Below are 22,855 nucleotides of genomic sequence, written 5' to 3' on the forward strand. Positions count from 1 at the left end.
AGCCCGTTAGAGCAACGCGACGTCACGTGACCAAGACGCCGTTCTGACTCGGGGAGAGAGAGAGAGAGAGAGAGAGAGAGAGAGAGAGAGAGAGAGAGAGAGAGAGAGAGAGAGAGAGAGAGAGAGAGATGTGTGCTAATACAATAAAAAGCTGCAAAGACAATTTTAGTGAACCGTGTACTGGAACTTGGCTATTGCACCTTACACACACACACACACACACACACACACACACACACACACACACACACACACACACACACACACACACACACACACACACACACACACACACACACACACCTTAATGACCGAGTGGACTACAATCAAGAAACATCTCCAGGATGCATGAGCTCAATGCCGAGAGTCCTGACAAAGGCTGTGAATACAGAAGCCAGGGAGGTGAAAAACAGAAGAGGCCACTTTTAATGAACACGCAGTACATAGGGAACCACACTAGATGGCGGTACCGTCATAAAAAGGGCGCTACCGATTTCTCTGGCGCAAGACGAAAGAGAAGGACTTCCTTGCAGATCCACTGTCTCTGCAAAAATGGCGGACACGTGTGGCCAAGTATTGCTGGGATCAGGGCTCACCGTCCTCTCCCACCCTCTGATGTACATTAAAGTCCTGATCCAGGTAAGAGGAGACTGGTTCGTGCTGACGGGAAGACGTGACTGGTTAAGCAGCTGCTCGGGTCACGGTTAGCTAGCAGTTGTAACGTAAATATAGTACGACCCAACTAGCTAGCAGCCTAAAGGTAAACTGCTGAAGAACATTGTAAATAGCATCAGCATAAATTATTGTGCATGGTTAAGCCCTTCCGTTTAACTGCCTTTGCCTCTTCAATTCGGCGTAGGCCTCGCGTTAATGAACACGAGCAAAAGCCATGACAGCAGCAGCAACAACAACTGACGGCTACATTATTGGTCCGTCTCTCGTCCCTATGACCTTCTGTTAACAAAATACTCGGCGGAAGTGAGGTGTGACAGCCAGCTCTTACAGTTCATACCGTATTGATAGTGCTGATTTGTTCATTTTCTGTACACGTCACGTACCACAACACTTGACTTACCTATCAACAGACGCATATGTTAGGTTTATTTCTTCTTCTTCTGATAAGCTAGCGTTGTTGCTAGGTCGCGAGACCTCCAGTTGCGAGGGGTAACGGCTAACTAGTTGTCGTTAGCTGTCAGCCAACCGGCTGCTGTCTAACAGCGTATGTGCTGCTACACATTAAAACAAGTTGACAAAGCCATGAATAGTTTACACACACACAGCGGCTTTGTTTGACCTGTTTAACATTAAGTGAAAGGGAAGGGGTATGCTGCTTGTTGTTATTATTAGTATCATTTTGTGTTTGAATATAGTTTTGTCGTCACTCAGCGCTATCTGTGTCGAGTAACACTCAGGGATAACATGAACGACTGCATGGCTCCTCTGCGCCCTTTGGCCCACTAAACCAGCTCACTCGCTAAATCAGCGTTAATCAGTAAGCCAACCGGATGCAACGTTTAGCTCGCTGTCAACAGTGTTTTAGTTGAGTAGAGGCCAAATAAACGAAACAAAAAATATTGAGTTGACTAAAATGTGTCAAAGAAACCAGGAAGTGTGGGAGAGTCGCAGTGTGTGATGCAAGGTGTTGCTTGTACTGCTAATCACTTTTCTATTCTCATTGTGTGTCTGTTAGGTAGGACACGAGCCGCTGCCTCCCTCCTTGGGTAGGAACCTGTTTGGCAGACAAGTCTACCAGCTGCCCGGACTGTTTGCTTATGGTGAGTCTGCCCCTCCACTAAGCCCTGGTCAGACATTGAACCCGTGTCATTTATTACAGTCATTTATTACTGGCTCACGCTCACCCGCTCCCTCCATGGCTGTTTTAATCTTGGGCGGTTGTAGTTTTTAATGGGACACCTCTGTTGTGATTTTTAGGCCCCCTATAGGTACGTGTACTTGCAGCTAGAGCATCTGCAAAGTTAAATGAACGATTCAGTATTTCTCATCTAAATGCATTGCGTGGTGACGCGTTGCTTTTATTTAACAGCATGTTACTGTCACTAAAGTCATGAAACCCGTCCACTTTTTGGTGTTCTCAACATGTTCTCTAGTTGTATAAAATGTTTGGTTATGGTCACTTTAAAGTTTGGTTCGTTAGTGTTTATCTACAGTTGATTAACTCAGACAAGTGTATTCATATTTGACCGCTCTTTACAACCTTACAGTGACAAACAATTTGAGGTCATTGGTCACCGTTCTCATGTCGTAATATGTTGATTTTTAGCACTCAGTAACAATCTGAGATCTTAAATAGTTTGTTTTTAATCACTTGATTGGGGTTTCTTAAGACATCGACTTGCTATAAACCTTCTACAGTTTTTATTTTTATTTTTGGCCTTTTTCTAATTTGTTCTGCTGTGATTTTTCTGACTGTTTCAGCCAAACACATCATCAAGATAGACGGGAAAGTGGGTCTCTTCAAAGGGCTCGGTCCGAGGCTCTGCGCCGGCTCCATCGGCACCATTGTGCACAGCCATGTTGTGCAGGTAGGCCTGATCAAGTGACCCGCGAAAAGTATGTCATCATACCGTTGGCTTGTTCTTCAGTGATATACTTGTATGGCGACGTGGCAATAACTATCACCCTGGAAGCGTTTCCTTTTTAGTGTTAATTCATATGAATGGAAATGTTACATTTTGTTTAATTGCTGTTTAATCATCAGCTATATTAACTCTGTATAGCTGTTTTATTGAGCTTGCATCTTGCTAATCCATTCATTTTAAGCTATACAATACATTTTGGATATGACATTTATTCTTAGTTTTCTTTTTTAAATCTTTATTTTGGGACAGCAGTTAAAATTACCAGAAAACATACCTCAGGATGAAAGCAGTTTAATCCCCCTGCTATGCAACCCTAACCGCTGAGGTTTGCTCAAACATAGTATTGAGTCTATTGTTACCAAAGTAGGATCAACTCACAAGGGCAGTTTTATCATGTTAACCTCTAGTTTCTTACAGAAATGTCAAGAACACTCTATACCTCAGGTAAGAGCTCTTTTCTTTCTGATTCATTGTTTGAACTCCAACATTAACAGTGTTGTAAAGACTGAGGTTTGGTTCTGTTGTCCAGGTCCTGGGAGGTCAGCAGAAGGCTGTGGAGGGCTCCCTACAGCACGTTGTTAACGAGGTAACTCAAAGTCAGTTTTTACAAACATGCTAACTGCTCAGCCCACGAGAACGCAACACAACAAAGTCTTCACACAACGTTAACTTCTTTCATTGTGGTCTGGTTGGTCATTGTGTTTAAGCTGCACAACAGCAGACATTGTTTTATTTCATTCATGCAGAGTGTTTTATTTTACTGAAAGTTAATCAATAGGAATGACTTTTCAGCGACTAAACAACCTTTGATGGACAAAAAAAAGTGACTAAAACGTTTTCACCTGAAGACTAAATAAAAAATATTCAACAAAGTTATTACAGCACAGATGTTTCTTTCCGAAGGTAATTACAAAAGGCTGAGAAGAAGAATATTTCTTTTAAAAACAAAAATGTTTTCTTTCTTTTTAATAATAATAATAATAATAATAATAATAATAATAATAATGTATTGTTATGTTTCATACATGCACCTGAGTTGCTCGTTTCCTCCTCCACAGACAACCAAAGAGATGATCGCCCGGTCCTGTGCCACCATCGTCACTCATCCCTTTCACGGTACGTCCCGGGTTTTAACTTTGCATGACTGCAGCCTCCCAGAGGCTCTTATTCTGAAGTGGGTTTCACTTGTGAAGCATTTTGAATGTGTGTGTGTGTGTGTGCTGAGACACGAGTCTGCATGTCAAGTCTGTTTTCCCTCGACTTGTTTTTCAGTGATTACTTTGCGATGTATGGTCCAGTTTATTGGGAGAGAAACAAAATACAGGTAAAGTTTACATGTTTTAGACACAAACGTCAATGAGAAGAACCGAGACAATAGTATAAAACTTACAACGTGCATGTCTTCTGTTGCCAGCGGGGTGTTTGACTCCATAGTCACAGTCTACAGAGAAGAAGGCGTTCTGGGCTTCTTTGCGTAAGTTTTGACTATCCTCATCGTCTTTTTGTCTTTGCTACAGTTGTTGTGCCAACCAGAAATGTTAACCTAAAATAAAAACTACTGAACCGACTGAGAAACATGAGGGAAACAAAATGGACGAGCAATTTATGTTATGTCCAGCATGAAGGGAACCTGAGCTTTGCATAACAGTGACTCGCTCTTTCCTTCAACTTGACATACTAAAAAAACACTCTGCGCAGCACAAAACCACACAGTGCTCACTGGGGACATTTCTGGCTTTTTTTTTTTGACAATTTAGTCTGTGTCGATGTAGATGGCATCAGTTCAGACAAGGGTATGATTGGTAGTTCGATCTCCACTCCTATAATAACCTCTAATCGTCTCTCACTCAGGTCCTTAAGGACTAAACTGCTCCTATTGAAACTACTTACTAAAACAAAAATGTGTCACACTCTATTATATGAGGCTTTTAATATAGCACTTTAATTATTTTATTTTTTAAAACCTTTTCACTCACCCAATGAGACATAAATATGCAAAGACTGGTTCATTTCCCCAACATAACATGTAAACAAACTAGCATTTACATGGTTGAAATTTGTAAAAATCAATAAATATCTTTTTTTTTGCTCTCTAAGGAAATCAGACTGATTTTTAAAGTTGGACTCGAGGGGTAAAAAGTCCCATCCCTGGTGAACATAATGACTTATTAGCTCCAAAATGTCGAAATTCGGGGCCCAAATGTACTGTGTAAACATACTGGATTATGTATTCAGTGTTGTCCTTTTACTTTCCAGCTCAGACTAACAGGACTGTACGACTGGGAAGCGCTTCAGTGTCATTCTGAATCTTAACCCTGACTTTATAGTGTTAATTTACTCTTTTACAATAGTGTGATCTTTCATCCTGATTTCTTACGCTCTTGATGTTTGATCAGAAATGTTGTTGTTTTCTTCTTCAGTGGTTTGATTCCTCGCCTGCTCGGTGACGTCCTGTCTCTGTGGATTTGTAACCTGCTGGCTCACCTCCTCAATACATACGCCATCGACGACTCGGTACGCCTCTTCCTCTTCTTTCACGCTGCTCGGTGCTGTGGAGGGTCCTGGTTTGTGTTAAGTTGCGTCTCACTTCCAGAATTAACGCAGTGTTTTGTTTAATCTGTTCTCCCGTACAGATGAGTCACACAGGAGAAATCAAGAACTGCTCTCAGGCCGTGACGGGGGTGAGTTAAACACACATGGCCCGTCTTCATCATCGGATGGCCACAACGTTATAGCTCTCATTTTGACCCTGACCCCTCTGCTCTCTTCTTCCAGTTCTTCGCCAGTATGCTCACGTACCCTTTTGTTTTGGTGTCAAATCTCATGGCTGTCAATAACTGCGGGTGAGTCTCTGCAGCGTAATTACCGCGGTGAGTCCTTGCACGAGCAGATTTACAGTTCCTTCTTGTCCTCGCAGGCTCGCTGGAGGCCTGCCCCCCTATGCATCGGTATGCCCCACCTGGGTGGACTGCTGGAGGCATCTAAGCAGAGAGGTAAACGCATGGCGCACCAAACACCTGTGTAGGCCCCGCCCACACTGGATTGATGCATACATCACATTGAGCACGCTAGTGGGACACAGAGGCTTTAAATAGTGGGTCAAGTCATCAGTAACCGTCAACTGGGACGTGCATTTAGACCTGAAGGTTACTCTGTGGGGTTTATGGGCTAACAGCGAAACATATTCTAGACTGATCAAATAAAGGCTCGCCTCAAAAACAGATTCAGCAATAACGCCATGATGAAGATCTGCTGTTATGCCAGCTGTGTGGAGCTGATGATGCATGATGACATCACCAAAATGATTCCTATGGATGAGTTATCAGTCAGTCCTTATGGCCTCATGTTTTTCCTGGTTTGGACCATCTGAGTTTAACTACACATGTGGCGTGACCCAAGTACACACAACCTGATAGCTGAGCAATCATTTCATATATTTGATCATCGCAGTTGTACACAAGGAACTTTTTAAGCGATTTATATTTACCTTATTTCATGGCACAATCCTTAAAATGTCCTCTTGGTCGTATGTATACTTGTGCTGTCACTAAAACACATCTCTTCTCTTTTCAGGGCAACATGAGCAGAGGCAACAGTTTATTTTTCCGGAAGCTTCCGGCAGGAAAGCTGTACGCCGTAGACCAGAAGAGATTTTTTTAAAAGCCTCGAGAACTGCGCTGAACATAGTTGTGATAATAAAACAAAACAAAAATCAACATTGCCTGATCTGGAGGTTGGACAGTCGGCTCTTAATTTCTTTTTTTTTTGTATGCACTTGTTTACTTTGGATTTATTTTTCACCTGCCAACATGTGAAATAAAAACACATTAATTTCCAGCAGGTTTTGCTTTATTAACAGATTGAAACTGCAGGGCTGTAAAATAAGATTGTGCACTAATCATTTAAAAACCCACAAATACTAAATCTGATGGGAGGCTGGCTCATGCTGTCAGACCAAGTAATACCTCCCCATGTGTCAATTTTTTTTTTTTATGTATAAAGTATCAATAATGGCTCCCCTTCATCCAAAGTGATGGGATTTGTTTGTGAAACAGCCCTTCCTTGTGCATGTGATAATGTCTAATGTTGGTGACCAAGTGGGACCTCATCATGTGGTATTGTGTGTGTGTTGCACTGGTGGACTGAGAGGAGATGGTTGTTCAGGAGCATGTTTGGATGGTAGCCGGAGCTCGCCGACGTCGTGGCGCTCTGAGCACTCGAGTGCTTGTATCAACTCGTTTTGACTGACCCAAGTAATAAAAATAAAAAAAATGCTGCTTTTTTTTACCGTGTCTTTCTTATAAAAGATGTTTGGAGACTTTTTTTTATCCAACTGATCTGGGCTGGCTCTTGTGGCAGTGTTTAACTTGTCACTTATTCCCATGAAAAGACCAAACAATGTAGATCTATAGCCAGCATGTGTATCAAAGCCTGATGGGTCTCCATCTCGTGGTGAAGCTGCAGACTGCCACCAGCCAAATAACCACCTTTTCCAAAGCGTGTGGGAAATTCTAGCTGCCACTTTTACACCTGTTCAACCCACACACGACGAATGCAACCTGTGTCTATCCATCCGTAACAGTACTTGAGAGTCCTGATGTTCCTTTCAATGTGAAAACAAAGCTACAGTTTGTTTTTGTAATGAAATGACAAGTTACTATTTTAGACTGGAATCTTCAACACTGCCCATTAGTACCACAAATCTTCAAGTGTGTGTGGACATAAGTTGCAGAGGATGAACCAGCAGTCTGATATTTAATTTGAAAAAAAGTAATGGTTTGTGTTCCTGAAAGCAACAGGCAAAAAAATTGCTTTGTTGAAACGAAACTGCGAAACATGTTTTATAACTTACTGCTGCAGACTGTACAGTACAGAAACTAAAACGGGGACATGAACATCCACCAACAGTCTTTGAGGAGGTAAGTGAACGCGTCCTCACGCACGCTACGAGCTAGCGGCCGAGCCCCCGGCGTCGTCCGTGGGTTTGCTGTGCTTTGTGCTGATGTGGTGAGTCATTTCCTTGCGGTTGCTCACCGCGTGGCCGCACTGCACGCAGGTGTAGCGCCCTTTGGTGTGCTCCCAGAGGATGCGTCTGCTGCAGGCCCCTGTTGGGGGAAAAAGGAAAAAATGGATGTCTTATTTCTAATTCAAACTGATGTCAATGTGCGAGTGACACCGGATGATTGGACGAGGCTTTAAAAAAAGGCCAATTTGTTGCCGGAACTTTTAGCGTCGATTTCTGAACGAGGACTAAATCGCTATTGCCGTCGGACATCGCTCTGCCATTTCGGAGGCAAAAAGCTGGATGGTTCAAGGGTGGAATACTTGAGCGGGAGAGCTCATGTGTCACCTTGAAGATAGCAGTTAGACAACTCAAGGTCGAGACTCTCAGATTTGTAGGGATGATAAAGATAACCGACAATTGTTTTTTTTCTGTTGCGGCCGATACCAACATGATAGCTGAACTAAAACGTGAAGCCACATCTGTCCGGCTACAGCTTCAGTGAGAGGACGAGAGGCTCACCTTGACCCTTCTTCCAGACGGCGGCGGACATGGGAGGAGAGCACGGCGCTGGTCCGTGAGCGGGGAAGACGGGCTCGGGAGACCTGGCCTGACTCGAGTGCTGACCCTGGGCATCGGGGGGCGCTGGAGCCGCCGTGGGACCATCCGGGATCAGAGCTAGAGGCAGATCAAAGGGTTCGTTCTTGATCTGAGTCTGGGACGCCGTGTCTGTGAAGTGCGGCAGTGCAAAGTGAGGAGGGGAGGTCTCCGGGTTTGACAAGAAGGGGGGCCCGAGTAGAGGAGGTGTAGGATCTGTATCCAGGACAGCGGTGAGTAAGGAATCGTCTGTTTTTGGGATTACAGTGGGAGGCGGCTGGGGGGTGGACACCGGGTCCAGCAGCGGGGGATTCTGGTCCGGGTTCTGGTCCGGGTTCTGGTCCAGGTCGATAACAGCAGAAGGCGCAAGGGCCGCCGATTCCGACGGCTTCGGTTTTCCCCGCGACACTTTGGAACAGGTGTGCAGGTGAGTCAGGAGGCCACGGTAGGATCGCAGCTTTGTGCGGCAGCTTTCACACCTTTTCAGGGGGGGAGAAGATGGCAATGTTATGTGATTTAAATCATTTTGACTACAGAAAACACAGCTGGGATAGTGTTATTATTATTATTATTTAACTCACAGGAAGAATATGTTGGGCTTGTGATGGTGCCTCATGTGTTCCATCAGTTTCTGCATGTCCGGGAAGGAACCGCTGCATCCAACGGTGGAGCACAGCAGGACCTTTCCTAAAGGTAACACCACGCAGGTTCACTGACCACACAGAACAACTATGGCCAGGTAAAAGTTTATCCATAAACATGAAGTTAGCGAACGCTCATTATAGGTCATTATTACATGAGGGGGATAAAAGGGAGAGGGAGGAGGAAACCACAGGTAACACCTGCATGCTGTGTTTTACGGGCTCACCTGGAAGGGACTCAGCGGAGATCTCGTGGTCCTTGACATGGCTCTCCAGAGCGGCCGTGTCCGAGTACATCCGGTTGCAGCCGTGCAACGGACACGACGTCTTCTTCGCCCCTGAGATGGACAGACGAGATTTAGTACAATGACGTAAAATGCATCGTTCTCGTCCGCGTGAGAACAGCGCGTGTATGACTCCGGGTTACGCAGCGACGCTAGCACGCTAGCTAGTTAGCCGTCCGCTAGCTAGCTAGTGTCGCTGCGCACAACGGGGCTGACAGGCAGCGAGTTCCGCGTCTGTCTGCGATGTTTGCGCTAAAGTACCAACCTCCGCTTCCAGTCTCGGGGACCGGCATGCTGGCGGTGGTGTCCGAGGACATCGTCAGGACGGAGCAGCTGAGCCCTGCAGCGACGACAATAGAGGAGCAGAAATCGACTACAAGACCCAGAATGCAATGCGAAACGAACGGCACGTACACATGTCCATTTCCGTTTATTCATTTGACGTTTGAAATTAACAATTTTTATTTTATTTAGTGTGTATTTGCACAAATAATTCAATTTGGATTTTGATTCAGTTTAATTACATTTTAATTTCTGTTATATATTGTAGTATTGGTCTGTAAAGATCTCATAGAAATATTGAGCAAGGCAATAAAAAAACATATAAAGTACCACAGAATGATGGTTATGTATATACTATCACCTGTTGGTTTTTATTCTATATTTGTACGTGAACATTTCAATGTGGACATTTGTTTTCCAAGTGTTTTTTTTTATTGATCTCATGAACACATCATGTACATAGTTACATTGGAAGTTTATACATGTATTAATATAGAAAAAGAATGTGCATTGGTACAGTAGTGTCTTGTTATTGCATTGATTAAATTATACAATCATAAATACTCTCATGAGGATCACTCGGGCTTTTGAAAAGGTGACTGCAAAGAAAACATCAAACTTGTGTCAGAAAGTTAAAAAGGTGCCTTCATGTTCAAATCCAGCACAACACAGCACCAAAGAAACCATCAGATTTATTATACAAATCATTACAAAAACAGACGTCTACTTAGCAAAAATACTTAGGAAGAGGTATGTATTCATGCAAAAAAGGCAAATATTTTACACACCATTAACCTTGTTTACATCGTGCATTCAAATACATTTTGAGTGTCCCAAAAAAAACGCTTAAATGTATGAACATTAACAAAGCAGAAGCCAAAGAACATGTGTAAACGTACACACAGACGCGCACATAATTCCTCAAGTTTGGTTTTTAATAAACTTGATTTTTAAATGTCATGGTTTTTGGTTGTCACATTTATTATTTATAATTTTTGGTCTGACTAAACTCCCTTTTATGTAGTTACTCTACAGCAGCTATTCTCAACCACTTGACCCTGGGTGACCTCAGAGCACCACCTGGTGGGCCACAGAGGAACTACCAAATGGTTAGATCAAATTTACGCCGCTTGTTATGTAAATATCAACAATTTACATCAATAAATACGTAATATTAACAGGCTTAATTTCATGGACCAGTTGCGTTAGCACAGGTAAAAGCTCTAAACATTAAGGATGTGATGAGGAAACGGCACACTTTAATAGATTTAACAGCAGATGGTTTGGTTGATAATGGCTGCCTCCTGCCTCGTAATAACAGCGTTAAAGTGAAGCCTAATGGAATGACGTTGTCATTACTCTCTATGCAAACCAAAACACTCAAAAAAAAACAATGAACAAATTCTTTAAGGCCACAAAGACACAATGTGCTGAGTCCAAAGTCCTGCCGCCATCCCTCCCAAAGAGACAGAAAGGAACTTACAACAGTTTTAACGCTGTCACTGTTTATAGTGTATTTAACGTCTCGAGCTGCCGCAGTGAGTGCCATTAGTCTTCCTGGTACGATGGATTTATAAAGCACCACCCGAGAGCAAACATTACAGAGAACTTCACAATAAAAGACCTGTAAAACAGACAGAGAACTTCACAATAAAAGATGTAAAAAAACAGACAGTAAAAAGATAAATACAAAAGAGAGAAAGGAACATCAGAAAAAATAAGCAAAGTTCATTCTCCAAATATTTACCCAATTTATGAGCCTATTTTAAAATGTCATTTTATGTTTTAGTGTTTTGGAGCCTTTCCACATCACTTAACCCGTTGAAAACTGTGGAACCAATGTTGGCTCCAAACCTCCTTTTCCCTGCATTTGAGTATTTTTCCCTGTGTTTGAGTCGTCGTAGGAACCCACAATTAATTCTAATACTTGTGTTTATTGTATGTGTTTGTTCAGCAAAGTATTGGAAAAAAATATATATATATGCAAAAAAAATCACTTTTAAAAAATATTTTAATCCTAACTGAACATTCAGCATGATATGAGCCAATTTCCCAAAAATGCCTCCGGGAGCGTCAATAAGACATTTTTTTGGAAGGATGAAGACCTAAAGAATTGAATTCTGCAACATAAAATCACAATAAAACAAAGCCTTGGCCTGTTAGGAAGGAGTTTCAGTCAAAAACTGTGTCGTTCGGTTAAAAAAAAAGGAAAAATCAAAAAGTTTATGCCAGAATTCAGATTGTCTGAATGGGGCATGCTGGGACTTAAAATGGGCGGGGTAGGATTTTCGCGCACGGTTTTTAAAAGGTTAATGCAGCTTTAGAGGAGTAACTTTGAGAAACATTTGCAGGAGAAAGCATAAACATATAGCTGAATGACAACTTGTCATAATGTGCTGAAAAGCCCTCAGTGCACAAAGCGACAGCGCAGTGTGAGTAGAGCTCGCAGGTGTTTACTGCGTGCATTAAAACAAACAAAACATGAAATGGTATTTTTCATTTTGACCAAGTTTACAACTACTGTTTTTCCCGAACCCTAAAATACATTTTATATGAACTAAATTCAGAACGACAGTATATTCAGTGTGTGACTGCGTAAACACGTCATGCCACGGACGACACAGCGCTTTCCTCATGGGCTCAGCGCTGGACATTTACAGTAAAAGAGTCCTCAGGTGAACTGAAGTCTTGGATTTGTTGTGTCGCCTTTGGGTCTGACTCACTGGTGTTGGCCGTGTGTATCAGCTTGAAGGGCATCGCCGCTACATCCAGTGCTTCACAGCGATGCCCAACACGATTATAATTGATTTAAATATGCACAAAACAGACACCAGAGGTTAATGTTCGGCGCCAGTCCTTTCTTTAGCACTGGTCTGGCTATGCCAAACTATACCTTCACAGGCGCTCACGCTGTCGATCACATTGCAGAGCACATCTTGGGAGAGCTGGTCTCGGCGTTTGCCTTCTGCCGGATGCATTCTGGATGATTAGGTAAAAACCACAATGAGATATCACGCACCTCCACTTTCCAGATCCCAGGAAATAGACGAGCACAGGTAGATGAAAATGCTACTTTATTCAAAAAGTGATGAATAGCAGCCACAGCTGAGGATTAGGTAATAAAAGAAGAAGCCCTTGTGTGGCTCTGTACGGCCGTGAATACAAAGAGAATACAAACCACGCTGCAGTGCCATGCGCTCACCTGCCAAGTCTGTCCGTGAGATTTCCACCAGCCCCTCGTAAAGGCCTTTGATCGGGTTCTCCCCCGCCATCACGACTCCATGGAGCCAGATCAGCAGCATCCGGTGGCCATGCTCTTTGAAGCTCTTCATACCTACAGGGTCCAATTCAGGATTACAATATGGACCAATATCTTTTATAAAGTCCTAGCTGGAGTGGAGGAAAACTGAAAAGCCACGTGACCCAAGATCAGTGTTGATAGAGTGAGATTTAAGAACAGAAAGCCAAACCAAAATGAATCCTCATCGCATCATTTTGAATGAAAAAGTGATGCTGCGACGAGAAAACATCACTTTTTCATATTTAATTCAATTCAAACCAGATCAATTCAGTTTAGCCCAAAATCACAAATACAAGATTTGCCTTGGACGGCTTTACAATCTGTACACATCTCTGTACGCACCTCACATCGGATCAGGACAAACTCCCCAAATAAAGATAGTAAAACCCTTTAACAGGGGAAAAAAGGAAGAAACCTTCAGGAGAGCAACAGAGGAGGATCCCTCTCCCTGGATGGACAGAAGCAAGTAGTTGTAAGTAAAGAAAATAGCTGTCATGTCTGTTAAGTGTGTATTGATGTGCACTGCCTCGGGAGTAGTGATTACAATAGCAATTGTACTATCACTTTAACTGTTAGCTCGTGAACGTTAGCGCCGGTTATGCTCTAAACTTGAAGCATGATGGTTTCTCTAAGATGGGATGCCGCGACGAGAAAACATCCCACATCTTAGAGAAACCGTCTCATGAAGCGTCGCTCTTTTTTTTCGCTGCTCGTCTCACGATCCACTTGATTGTCAAACCATTTCCCAGACGTCGGCGCCGCGGCTCACCGGTCCACTGTTGTTCAATCGCTCGTATGTGAGCGCTGCTGAAGTCCCAGTGCTGCGCCAGGATCTTCCACTCGCCGCGGCAGAGGTGCTTGGTGGCCAGGCTCCACAGGACGGACCGGAGGTGCTGCGTCTCGGGCTGGTGGTCCTGCTTGAAGCTGAGAGGTCTCCGCACCCACGAGTCCTGCTCGCCGCCCATCTGGTCCTGAAGGAGGAGACGAGAGGGGGCAGAACTTTATTAATCCTGAAGGAGATTCTCGCGTCAGAGTAGAAATGAAAAGCAACAAAAAAAACAATAGAAGAAACATTCTTAGGACTGAAATACGTAATAGAAAATATAATCACAGTAAGAGTAAGGTAAATAAATAAAGTTTACTTTACAAAGAGTAAAAATACTAAGTGTATAAGAAGTGATACTAACACAGAGCAAAGTTTATTGAGGAAGTAAATCAAGAGAGAAGTAAGGTCATTTTTTTTCTTATAGACTTCTTTATAATCTCACTTTTTTGTGCGGAGAAGTCGCCCCCTACTGGTCATTTGTAAGAACGTAAGTTTGAGGCACTTTGTGTTGGCTTCACTTTTCAGGAAGAGAGGCTGCAGTCTGATGGTTTGTTTTATAGTTTAGTCGAAAAGACAGGAATAAAATTGTTTCTTCATTTTCTGTTTGAAAGCAAAAACAGAAAAGCACAGCTTTTCATTTCTGTTCGTCTCGATCCCAAAAAAAACGAAAATCCGAGAGCAACAAACTCAAATAAAGAGCTGATTTATATTTTTTTGCAAATCCTTTTTTTTGTTTTTTCTTTTAAAGAGAGCGAGGAGGCGACCTAGAAGTATGAATCTATTAAAAATACAAAGCCGAGGCAATAAAAGGACTGTAGGCAAGTAATAAAGTTCAATCAAAGTCATTTTAACCAGGTGACCCGGTTGGTTTTTAGGTTGCTTAGCATACTGTATGATTATCGTTATAAACACTAAGAGGAAATGAGTAAATATATGACATAAAGAATCGGAAATAAAACATAAAAGCATCTGTTCTCAGAGGAGAAAGTGTTTGTGGTTTAGTGTTTTTGTGGTTTCAGATGCGATGAGGATGAACTCACCTTCTCCCATTTATAGAACCGGTCCGCTTTGAGGATCATGTCGACCAGGATGACGTGGTTTCCTCTGGCCGCCACCTCCAGACACCTTTTCCCCTGCTGCGTCGATCACAGTCAGTAAAAGACAGCGTTACGTTACGATTACAGAACAAAACGAGCAGGAAAATATAACCTTCAGTTCTAAATGTCAACATTACAGTATCAATATTGTCATTATCAATTCATTTCATGTTTAGATGTTCCATCCATTATGAGTATAAAATGTAAAACAATGATTAGTGACAGTTAATAAACCCACATGTGGCACATAAACAGAGCTGGATAATCACTAAAGTACTTCATTTAAGTATAATATTGAGCTACTTGTACTTAACTTAAATCTTTCCATTTCATCCACTATCCAAAATGTTGCCTCCTTGTGTAAATGTATTCCATATTATTTATTAACGAAAAAATAAATAAATAAAAGCCAAAAATGCCTGATGCATGAAAGTCATGGGTTTTACTTTTCCCTTGCTACCTACATATATCTTTTCACTTCTGTAAATGATCTGAATACTTCCTCCACTATCACTTGAAAAGAGAATACCACGAATTGTGTTTCCATCAATTACAAAAGAAGAACAAAAGCAGTAAATTATGCCCGCGGAGGGCGGCGCTGCGTGCCGTGCGGTACCTTGTCGGTCAGATTGAGGTTGACGCCAGCGATCAGCATCATCTCCGCCAGGCCCTGCCAGCCGTGCTCTGCCGCGATGTGCAAAGCCGTCTGTTGTCTCTGCGAAGGAAATGTGAAGTTATTGCACCGTCGCCGCCGTGTTGTCTCCTCTCTTCCACCCCTCCCCCACAGACAGGGTCTGCCAGTCTGTATTACAGCAGCATTCAGACATATGAGTCAAAAAGAGGACGGAGTGGGAGAGAGTGGAGGGAGTTCAGCTTCCTGACAGCCTGCTGGATGAAGCAGCAGCAGCGTTCAGCAGCTGTGGAGGTTTGGACTCACGCTGTCCGTGACGTCCAGGTCGCAGTCGGCCTCTATGAGCAGCCGTAAGACCTCGGTGTGGTTGTTGAACACAGCCAAGTGCAGCGCTGTGTTGAGTTGCTGTTTTCAAACACACACAGAAAGATGCAGAAGGTTTTCATCGGATGTGCGAATGATCCTGATAGTGAGAGCGGCTGCACAGAGCAGGCTCTGAGAATCTGTCTGTATTGCAGTGTATTTATATTGCACAAGTTTTTAGCTGGTGTGCAGCCTGACAGCAGCAGGAAGGAAGGATGTATTGCCTTTTTAAATACTTTCCTCTTGACTAAGAACGCTATTTAGCTTCAAAGATCAAACAAATTGTTCTTTTGTCGTGGGGTAATTTGAGAAGCAGACCTTAATAATATAATTGTTTTTTACTTGTACTTATATTTTGTACTTATACTCTAAATCAATAGGGTTTCCAAAATAAATATTTCAGAATGTCAGCCCCCGTACAGTTGTCCCGAACGGGGATATGAGCTATGGAGATCAAAACCTTTGTGTTTCCAGCAGCTGTTTGCGTCTTCTCCATAAGATAAGATAAAATAATCCTTTATTAGTCCTTCAGTTGGACAATAACAGGATTACAGCAGCATTGCTCACAAGTAAATAAAAATAAAAATCAATTAATATAAATAAACATCAGAACAGTAATAAAACAACATTTTTAATTAAACAGTAGGACGGATATTAAATATACAGATGGAATAAAAATGTGTATAAAAGTACTTACACATGCTGGATATTGCGTTTGGATATTGCATGGTACACCATAGGACCAACACGTGCGTCACATGCAGCGGTACGTACATTGTCTGCAGCGTCTCGGTCGGTTCCGGCCTCCAGCAGCAAACGGGTTTCCCGGTCAAAGCCGTGCAGAGCCGCGTAATGCAGAGCGTTCATGTTCTTCTGCAGGCAAAGAGAAAAACAAGGACTTCATCTCGGGGGTCTTTCAGTGCGCCAAAAGATAAGACAATAACATTTGATCTTGTGTTCACTTGAAGTGATTTATGACATTAAATGGACAAAGCGTACGTTAGTTTGTGCGTTGGCGTTGCAGCCGGACTCCAGCAGCAGTTTGACACACTCGTAGTGACCTCCATCAGCTGCCAGGTGCAGCGCCGTGAGACCATCCTGAGAGCACAACAGGTACATTGATGATAGCACGATGCTTTCATCACGGCTTTACAATATACATTTTGTATATTTTAAGGGACATGGATTCATGTCTTTACTGGAGTCGTCTCTGACTAAAGACATCCTTTTATTAAAGTTTCATGTTTTCAAAAGGGGTTTAAAAGATTCTCAGCCACCTCTCTGTGTGGCTTCAACCGCATATCAACAGACTCTTAGACTCTGCACCGTGAAGCATCCATTGAATGAATGAATGAATGAAAAGTACTTTATTAATCTCCAAGGAGAATTTTTTTTGTCATACTAGCAGCATCCCAATGCAATAAGCTAAGCTAAACACACAGATAAAATAAAAATAAAATAAATAATAACAGGAACAGGGGTAACAGATATATACATAAGTAAGAAATAAGTATAAATATATATATATATAGACATGCAAGCAAGCGAAATGAATACATACATGTATATATATACATATACATACACACATACGTACACATATACAAACACACATACATACATATCTATATATATATACATACACATACATACATACATATACACATACACACACACATATATACATACATATACACATACACACACACATATATACATACATATACACATACACACACACATATATACATACATATACACATACACACATACATACACATACACTCATACCCGTGGCCCACAAACATACATATACACATATATACATATATATATATATACACATATACATATATATATATACACACGTACACACATACATACATATACACATACACACACACATTGTCGTACTCTTGCATGCTTCTCGATGCCAAACGATCTCAAAAGATCGATTTTTACTTACATTATATTTATCCATACACAAATAAAATGTACATATTTAAAGGTGCAAGAAAACCATGTTCACTACAGTAGAAAACTGCTTCCAATTATATACCACAGCCCTCTAATTAAATAACACAAGTGCGGTCCAGTCCACTCACTACATTCCTCTCGTCGACGTCGACTCCAGTCTCCACCATCTTCTGCAGGACCTCTGTGTTCCCGCTCTTGGCTGCCAGATGCACGGCCGTGTTCTCTTCCTGTCGTCCAGACACAACAGCACATTACAGCCGGTCGCCGGCTCTGAGACGACTTCCTGTCCACCACGGTATCCCCCGAAAACATGTGGAGAGGGGCCGTCAACACCTCGCCGGGGCTTTGGTTCAACCCAGCGAGGGGAGGAGCTTCTGAACCGGTCAGAGCGTCGGCTCGTGTGGAAATCGTCACGTGAAGCGACCATGCTTTGCTTCTGCGAGGTGAGTTTTAATTATAACATGCTGCGGCACAATGTATGTTATGCTCTATAGAACAATGGTGCACTTCAGCCTCTCGTGGCTCCAAATGAGTTTTACAACAACAAACTGATATCCTGACCAAAAAAATGTCATTTTTCGAAGATGACATTATTCACCAACTTAGATCAGACTTCAAAAAGTTGAATTTCTTTCACGTCACATTAAAAAGTGACATTAATTTATGATTGAACACTTTGGAGCTACATGTACATCTGTTATAAACACAACAAAATAGCTTAATATAAAAGTTACAGAACAAAAACCAATTCCAATAAAACAAGAAAAGGATGAAAAGTATTGTGTAGACAGTGCATGTTAACAGAATGTATGTATATACTGTATGTATGTATATACTGTATGTATGTATATACTGTATGTATGTATAGTGGCATATTTCCCTGCTTAGTGTACACAGGATGTGAGGCCAAAACACGTCCTGCTTTAATCTGTTTGGAGGTTTGAAGATGGCTTTAACAGCCTCACAAATCAAATATTGAAGTTTCGTCCACTCAAAATCTTCTTGTGTGTGCTTGTTTGCTCGAGAACAGTCACTGTGTGTGTGTGTGTGTGTGTGTGTGTGTGTGTGTGTGTCACTACCTTGTCCTTCAAACCATGGGCGCAGCCCATTCCGATCAGAAACTCCACCACTTCAAATTGTCCGTGTTCAGCAGCCAGGTGAAGGGCCGTCTTCCCCGACTGGACACCAGAAAAACACGCAGCAGGTCGCACACTCGGGACGGACACAATTTCCCCAACATCCGTCTGTAAGTTTAAAAACATACTGCCGAGCGAGGAGTCACCTTGTCAATTCTGTCGAGACGGACGTCTTCCAGGTCCTCCATGATGAACTCCAGTACTCGGATGTGGCCTCGCTGGGCAGCACAGTGCAGCATGCCCAGGCCATCCTAACACACACACACACACACACACAATGAGATATTGTGTATGTATTGCCGGACAATATCCTGGCGTGTGTTGAGTCTGTGGTGATGATGGAGCCGAGGAAACCTCACTTTGTTTTCACAGTTGAACTTGGCCCCACAGGACACCAGGATCTGCAGGACCTTCAGGTGACCGAACCAGGACGCGAGAAGCAGAGCGTTCATGCCAAACTGTGGAAAACAATAACAACAACAACAACACAAAGTGCCGTCATGAAACAGTGAAGCTTTCATAGTATGTAAAGCAGCATTCTCCATGCTGGCCGTGTCTGTCCTGCTGTGTGGATCCGAACTGAGATACTTTGACCTAAATGTGTCAGCATCATCTATTTTATGCCCCTCCTCCCACAGCGCTGTCCTTTGAGAATAAAGCGAGACCATCGCTTTGTTACTCAACACATGCTGTGGGTTCTCTTTAGGATGTTGTTGTTTACCCCCCCAAAGAAAAGAAAACGCATGATCACCCTTTATAACGCTGCCGTCTCACAGTTCTCTGCTTCAGCGACGAGGCGGTTCGCAAATGAATGACTTTCTTTCCCTCGTTTGTTCAATCGAATATTGATAATAAGACACACCCACAACTAATTGTATCTTTGCGCAAAATGCATTAGCGTGATCACAAAGGTCAGTGACCGCGTTTTGCAATTGATCGATGACCAAAAAAATAAACATTCATCAATGTTTATTTTATTTAAAGGGCCATTGTGCATCGATCAACGTGAGCGCTTGAGTCCGTCATGTCAATGTGCCAGACATGAGCACGCTGGCTTATTTCCTTCTGCAGGACCTCGCCGGGTTCATGGCTCCAAACGGGTCAATGTGTGTCTGAATACCGCACAATGATTCTTAGATTCAAGTGATCATACACTAATGAAAACAGAGTTATGAATATTACATTCCACTTCTCAGAATAGATCCCCCTAAATCCGAAATACTGCTCCTTTAAAAAAAAAAAAGTAAATCTACACACAAGCAATTAATAAAACTTGTGGGCAGATTATCATTGGAAACAAAAAACAAAACCTCTTTGACTTTATCGGAATGAGTTGCAGCCTTCAAGAGAAATCCTCATAAATCTGGAAAAGATATATGAGAAATATCCTCCATGGTCTCTTTAAAGATTTGTGACATGCTTCTCGAATCAACTTTGACCGTGATGTATTTTTACGTGAAAGATATTTTTTTTACAGTGTCAGAAAATGTAAGCGCTAAGGTTAAAATAATGATTATGTTACATCACTAGTCAGTGGGTTTGCCTGCAAGAAGCGTGTACGTACAATGTCCCTCTCGTCCACGTCGGTGTCGTGGTCCAGCAGGAGACGGAGCGCCTGTTCGTTCCCGGCTCCCGCCGCCCAGTGCATCGCTTTGCGGTCGATCTGCACAGAGACGGGCGAGCAAAGAGAGAGGGAGAGAGAGAGAGAGAGAAACGTGGCTGGGTGATACTCACGGTGCATGCACGGCTGAATCGGGCTCTCAAACGCTGGCCGTTCAAAGAAATGAAGTGGAATTCCACTGATCGACCCGAGCCCATCGGTTGTTAACAGCACCCGGATCAATAACGCCTCAGCTGACATCTTGGCTCATCACTCAGTCCGATTAAGCGCCCCAGTGAACGTGCAATAAATATGAATATAGGGACCTGGAAATGGCTCCTCTAAATGTGCCGTCGGGTTATGTTATGTGCTTTTTCTGCCACGACAAAAGTATCTGTTGTGAAAAGAGGCATCACCTGATTTCTCTATTTAGTGTAAATATACTGTAGTTCACTAAAGTGCTCTCCATCCTGAGTTGGTAACACACACTGTGGTCAGACACCCTCGTACCAAAAACCTTCATTGGCATGCCTCACTTCCATTTTCTTTGTAAGTGTCTGCCTTCATCACCGCAGGTTTCACTTCTGCTTTTCTTCAGAATCAGAAAAAAAAGGCTTTCATTGCCAGGTACGTAACACACACGAGGAATCTGGCTTTGGCGTTGGGTGATAAAGCAATCGTGCAACAGTAAAAGACATCATTCAAATATAAAAAACGCACAATGAAATATGATAAACGAACAAACTAAATGAGAGTACATCGTGCAAAGGCAAGTAACTGTAAGTGATTGTCCTGAATGTATGGAGGCGTCCGAGTCGGTGACAGGATGCAGACTGAATCGGGCTTACTTTATTTTTGGCCTTGACGTCCACGCCCTTCTTGATCAGCTCCTGCATTCTGTCCAGGTCGTTCCTCTTCGCGGCGTCATGAAACTCCTTTTCTGAGCAGAGCACTGTCACGGATCACAGACACGGAGGGTTATCAAGTGTGGTCTAAAAAAAAGTGAATAAAAAGTTGATTTCCACTGTGTTCAATGTCTAAGACTCGTGCTATTAACCCTGCACAGTATGGGTTGTGACAGTGTGAGGAAGCACTGGACATGTGGGTGTATTGCACTTAGTTGGCAGATACATACAGGCATTATTTATACAGATGTGAAAACCACTGCATGCTGGGAATTATCTGGCACAGCCTCTTGATAACAAGACTGTGAAACGTCCCCGTATGTGATGTGTTCAACGAGGTTTCCTGCTAATTAACGGGATTCCTGAACGTGCAGTCCTTTCGAGAGAAGGCACTTTTAAGAAGAAGAAGAAAAAGCGGTCACTGACAATAATTCAGGAGGAAAGTGTCCCTTTCGCGAGGTGACGGCAGCACGAGCGAGGTGTTTAAAACGTGAAGCAGCGTTACCGTCCGCCGTCCTGCTCAAGACAAAAAAACGCAATTTTCACATCGTTTAAAACATCAAAGGGAAAACGGAACCCGTGTCTCGTGCGGTTGTTACAAAGTAGCGCGCATTAACGTGCAGGTCTCGCGCTGCTGACAGGTGACAGTCGGTTCCTACTCACAGATATCATCCTCCGACACCAGGCCGTCCTCCATCTTTGAGTTGTGACTCTTTGCCCTCAGCTCTCTCTCATTGTAGAGCCGTTAGTCTTTTTTTTCTTCTTATCCCGGAGATGAAAAAAAGGTTGGACGATATGCTTCAGTTACATTGCTGTCAAGCCACACCGGAAGACTGGGAAAGTACAACTTCCGGTGAACACTTTCAAAATAGGATGAGTTTATTTTATAGTCCATTGGTTCTCAACCTTTTTCACTGATGTTCCCCCTGTAAAAAATTAATTAAATACAAAAAATAGTACCCCAAACCAGCTTAAAGCATCGTTTGTTTAAAAAAAAGGTAATACACAGTGCTGTGATTTAATATGGAATATATACAATTCAGTTAATGAATACACTTATATTGTATTGAATATTTATTAAATAACTATTTTCAATTTTTTGAATGGTTGCTAATTTGAAATATATTTTATTTCATCTCACGTGGTGCCTTCACGTTCCCCCATTCGTGAACCTCTATTATAGTTGATCTGGTGCTGTCCTAAAGAATAATATTCTGTTTCAATAATACAATTAAAAGGATGTAAAGCAGAGAAAATCAGCAAACACCAGCAAACATGTTGCTTGAAAAATGTGTGTGTGTGTGTGTGTGTGTGTGTGTGTATGTATATATATATATATATATATATATATATATATATATATATATATATATATATATATATATATATATATATATATGTATGTATATATATGTATGTATATATATATATGTATGTATATATATATATATTCATTTGTTTACATATATATTTTTTATTTTTGTATATATCTGTTATCCCTGTTCTTATTTATTTTATTTTATTTTTTAATTATTTTATTTTGTGTGTTTTGTTTAGTTTATTTAATTGATGTCTGTAAGTGTGGGATGCTGCTACTACGGCAAAAAAGATTC

At 42.2% G+C, this 22,855-nt stretch overlaps 3 protein-coding genes across 4 annotated transcripts; 1 reads left to right on the top strand and 2 right to left on the bottom strand.

The window, feature by feature from the left end:
* The first annotated feature begins 522 nt into the window (after positions 1–522).
* Positions 523–6,876, top strand: mtch2 (mitochondrial carrier homolog 2). Of its 2 annotated transcripts, none has more exons than XM_068576226.1 (13): positions 523–639; positions 1,691–1,775; positions 2,437–2,543; positions 3,018–3,044; positions 3,130–3,186; positions 3,659–3,716; positions 3,873–3,924; positions 4,015–4,074; positions 5,021–5,114; positions 5,234–5,281; positions 5,376–5,443; positions 5,518–5,593; positions 6,174–6,876. In XM_068576226.1, the coding sequence occupies exons 1-13, from the start codon at positions 553–555 to the stop codon at positions 6,258–6,260; spliced, it is 906 nt and encodes a 301-aa protein (XP_068432327.1). In that variant the 5' UTR covers positions 523–552; the 3' UTR covers positions 6,261–6,876. The 2 variants fall into 2 exon arrangements, with proteins under 2 accessions (XP_068432327.1, XP_068432335.1); XM_068576234.1 differs by lacking the exon at positions 523–639 and adding an exon at positions 1,285–1,492 and having other exon boundaries at positions 3,008–3,044.
* Positions 6,117–9,493, bottom strand: znf414 (zinc finger protein 414). Its single transcript, XM_068576213.1, has 5 exons — positions 9,390–9,493; positions 9,068–9,178; positions 8,781–8,886; positions 8,125–8,678; positions 6,117–7,705 (listed from the first exon to the last, which is right to left on the bottom strand). Exons 1-5 carry the CDS (start codon positions 9,439–9,441, stop codon positions 7,545–7,547), a joined length of 984 nt encoding a protein of 327 aa, XP_068432314.1. The 5' UTR covers positions 9,442–9,493; the 3' UTR covers positions 6,117–7,544.
* Positions 9,494–9,839: 346 nt separating this feature from the next.
* ankdd1a (ankyrin repeat and death domain containing 1A) lies at positions 9,840–22,038 on the bottom strand. Its single transcript, XM_068577263.1, has 15 exons — positions 21,906–22,038; positions 21,186–21,289; positions 20,302–20,400; positions 19,097–19,195; positions 18,884–18,988; positions 18,681–18,779; positions 17,730–17,828; positions 16,624–16,722; positions 16,399–16,497; positions 15,568–15,666; positions 15,247–15,345; positions 14,574–14,669; positions 13,477–13,678; positions 12,609–12,740; positions 9,840–12,385 (listed from the first exon to the last, which is right to left on the bottom strand). Exons 1-15 carry the CDS (start codon positions 21,937–21,939, stop codon positions 12,324–12,326), a joined length of 1,527 nt encoding a protein of 508 aa, XP_068433364.1. The 5' UTR covers positions 21,940–22,038; the 3' UTR covers positions 9,840–12,323.
* Between the last annotated feature and the right edge of the window lie 817 nt (positions 22,039–22,855).

The sequence above is a fragment of the Clinocottus analis genome, unplaced genomic scaffold, assembly GCF_023055335.1.
Source record: "Clinocottus analis isolate CAN_PGR_092001 unplaced genomic scaffold, fCliAna1.0.p SCAF_1, whole genome shotgun sequence".
NCBI lineage: Eukaryota > Metazoa > Chordata > Actinopteri > Perciformes > Cottidae > Clinocottus > Clinocottus analis.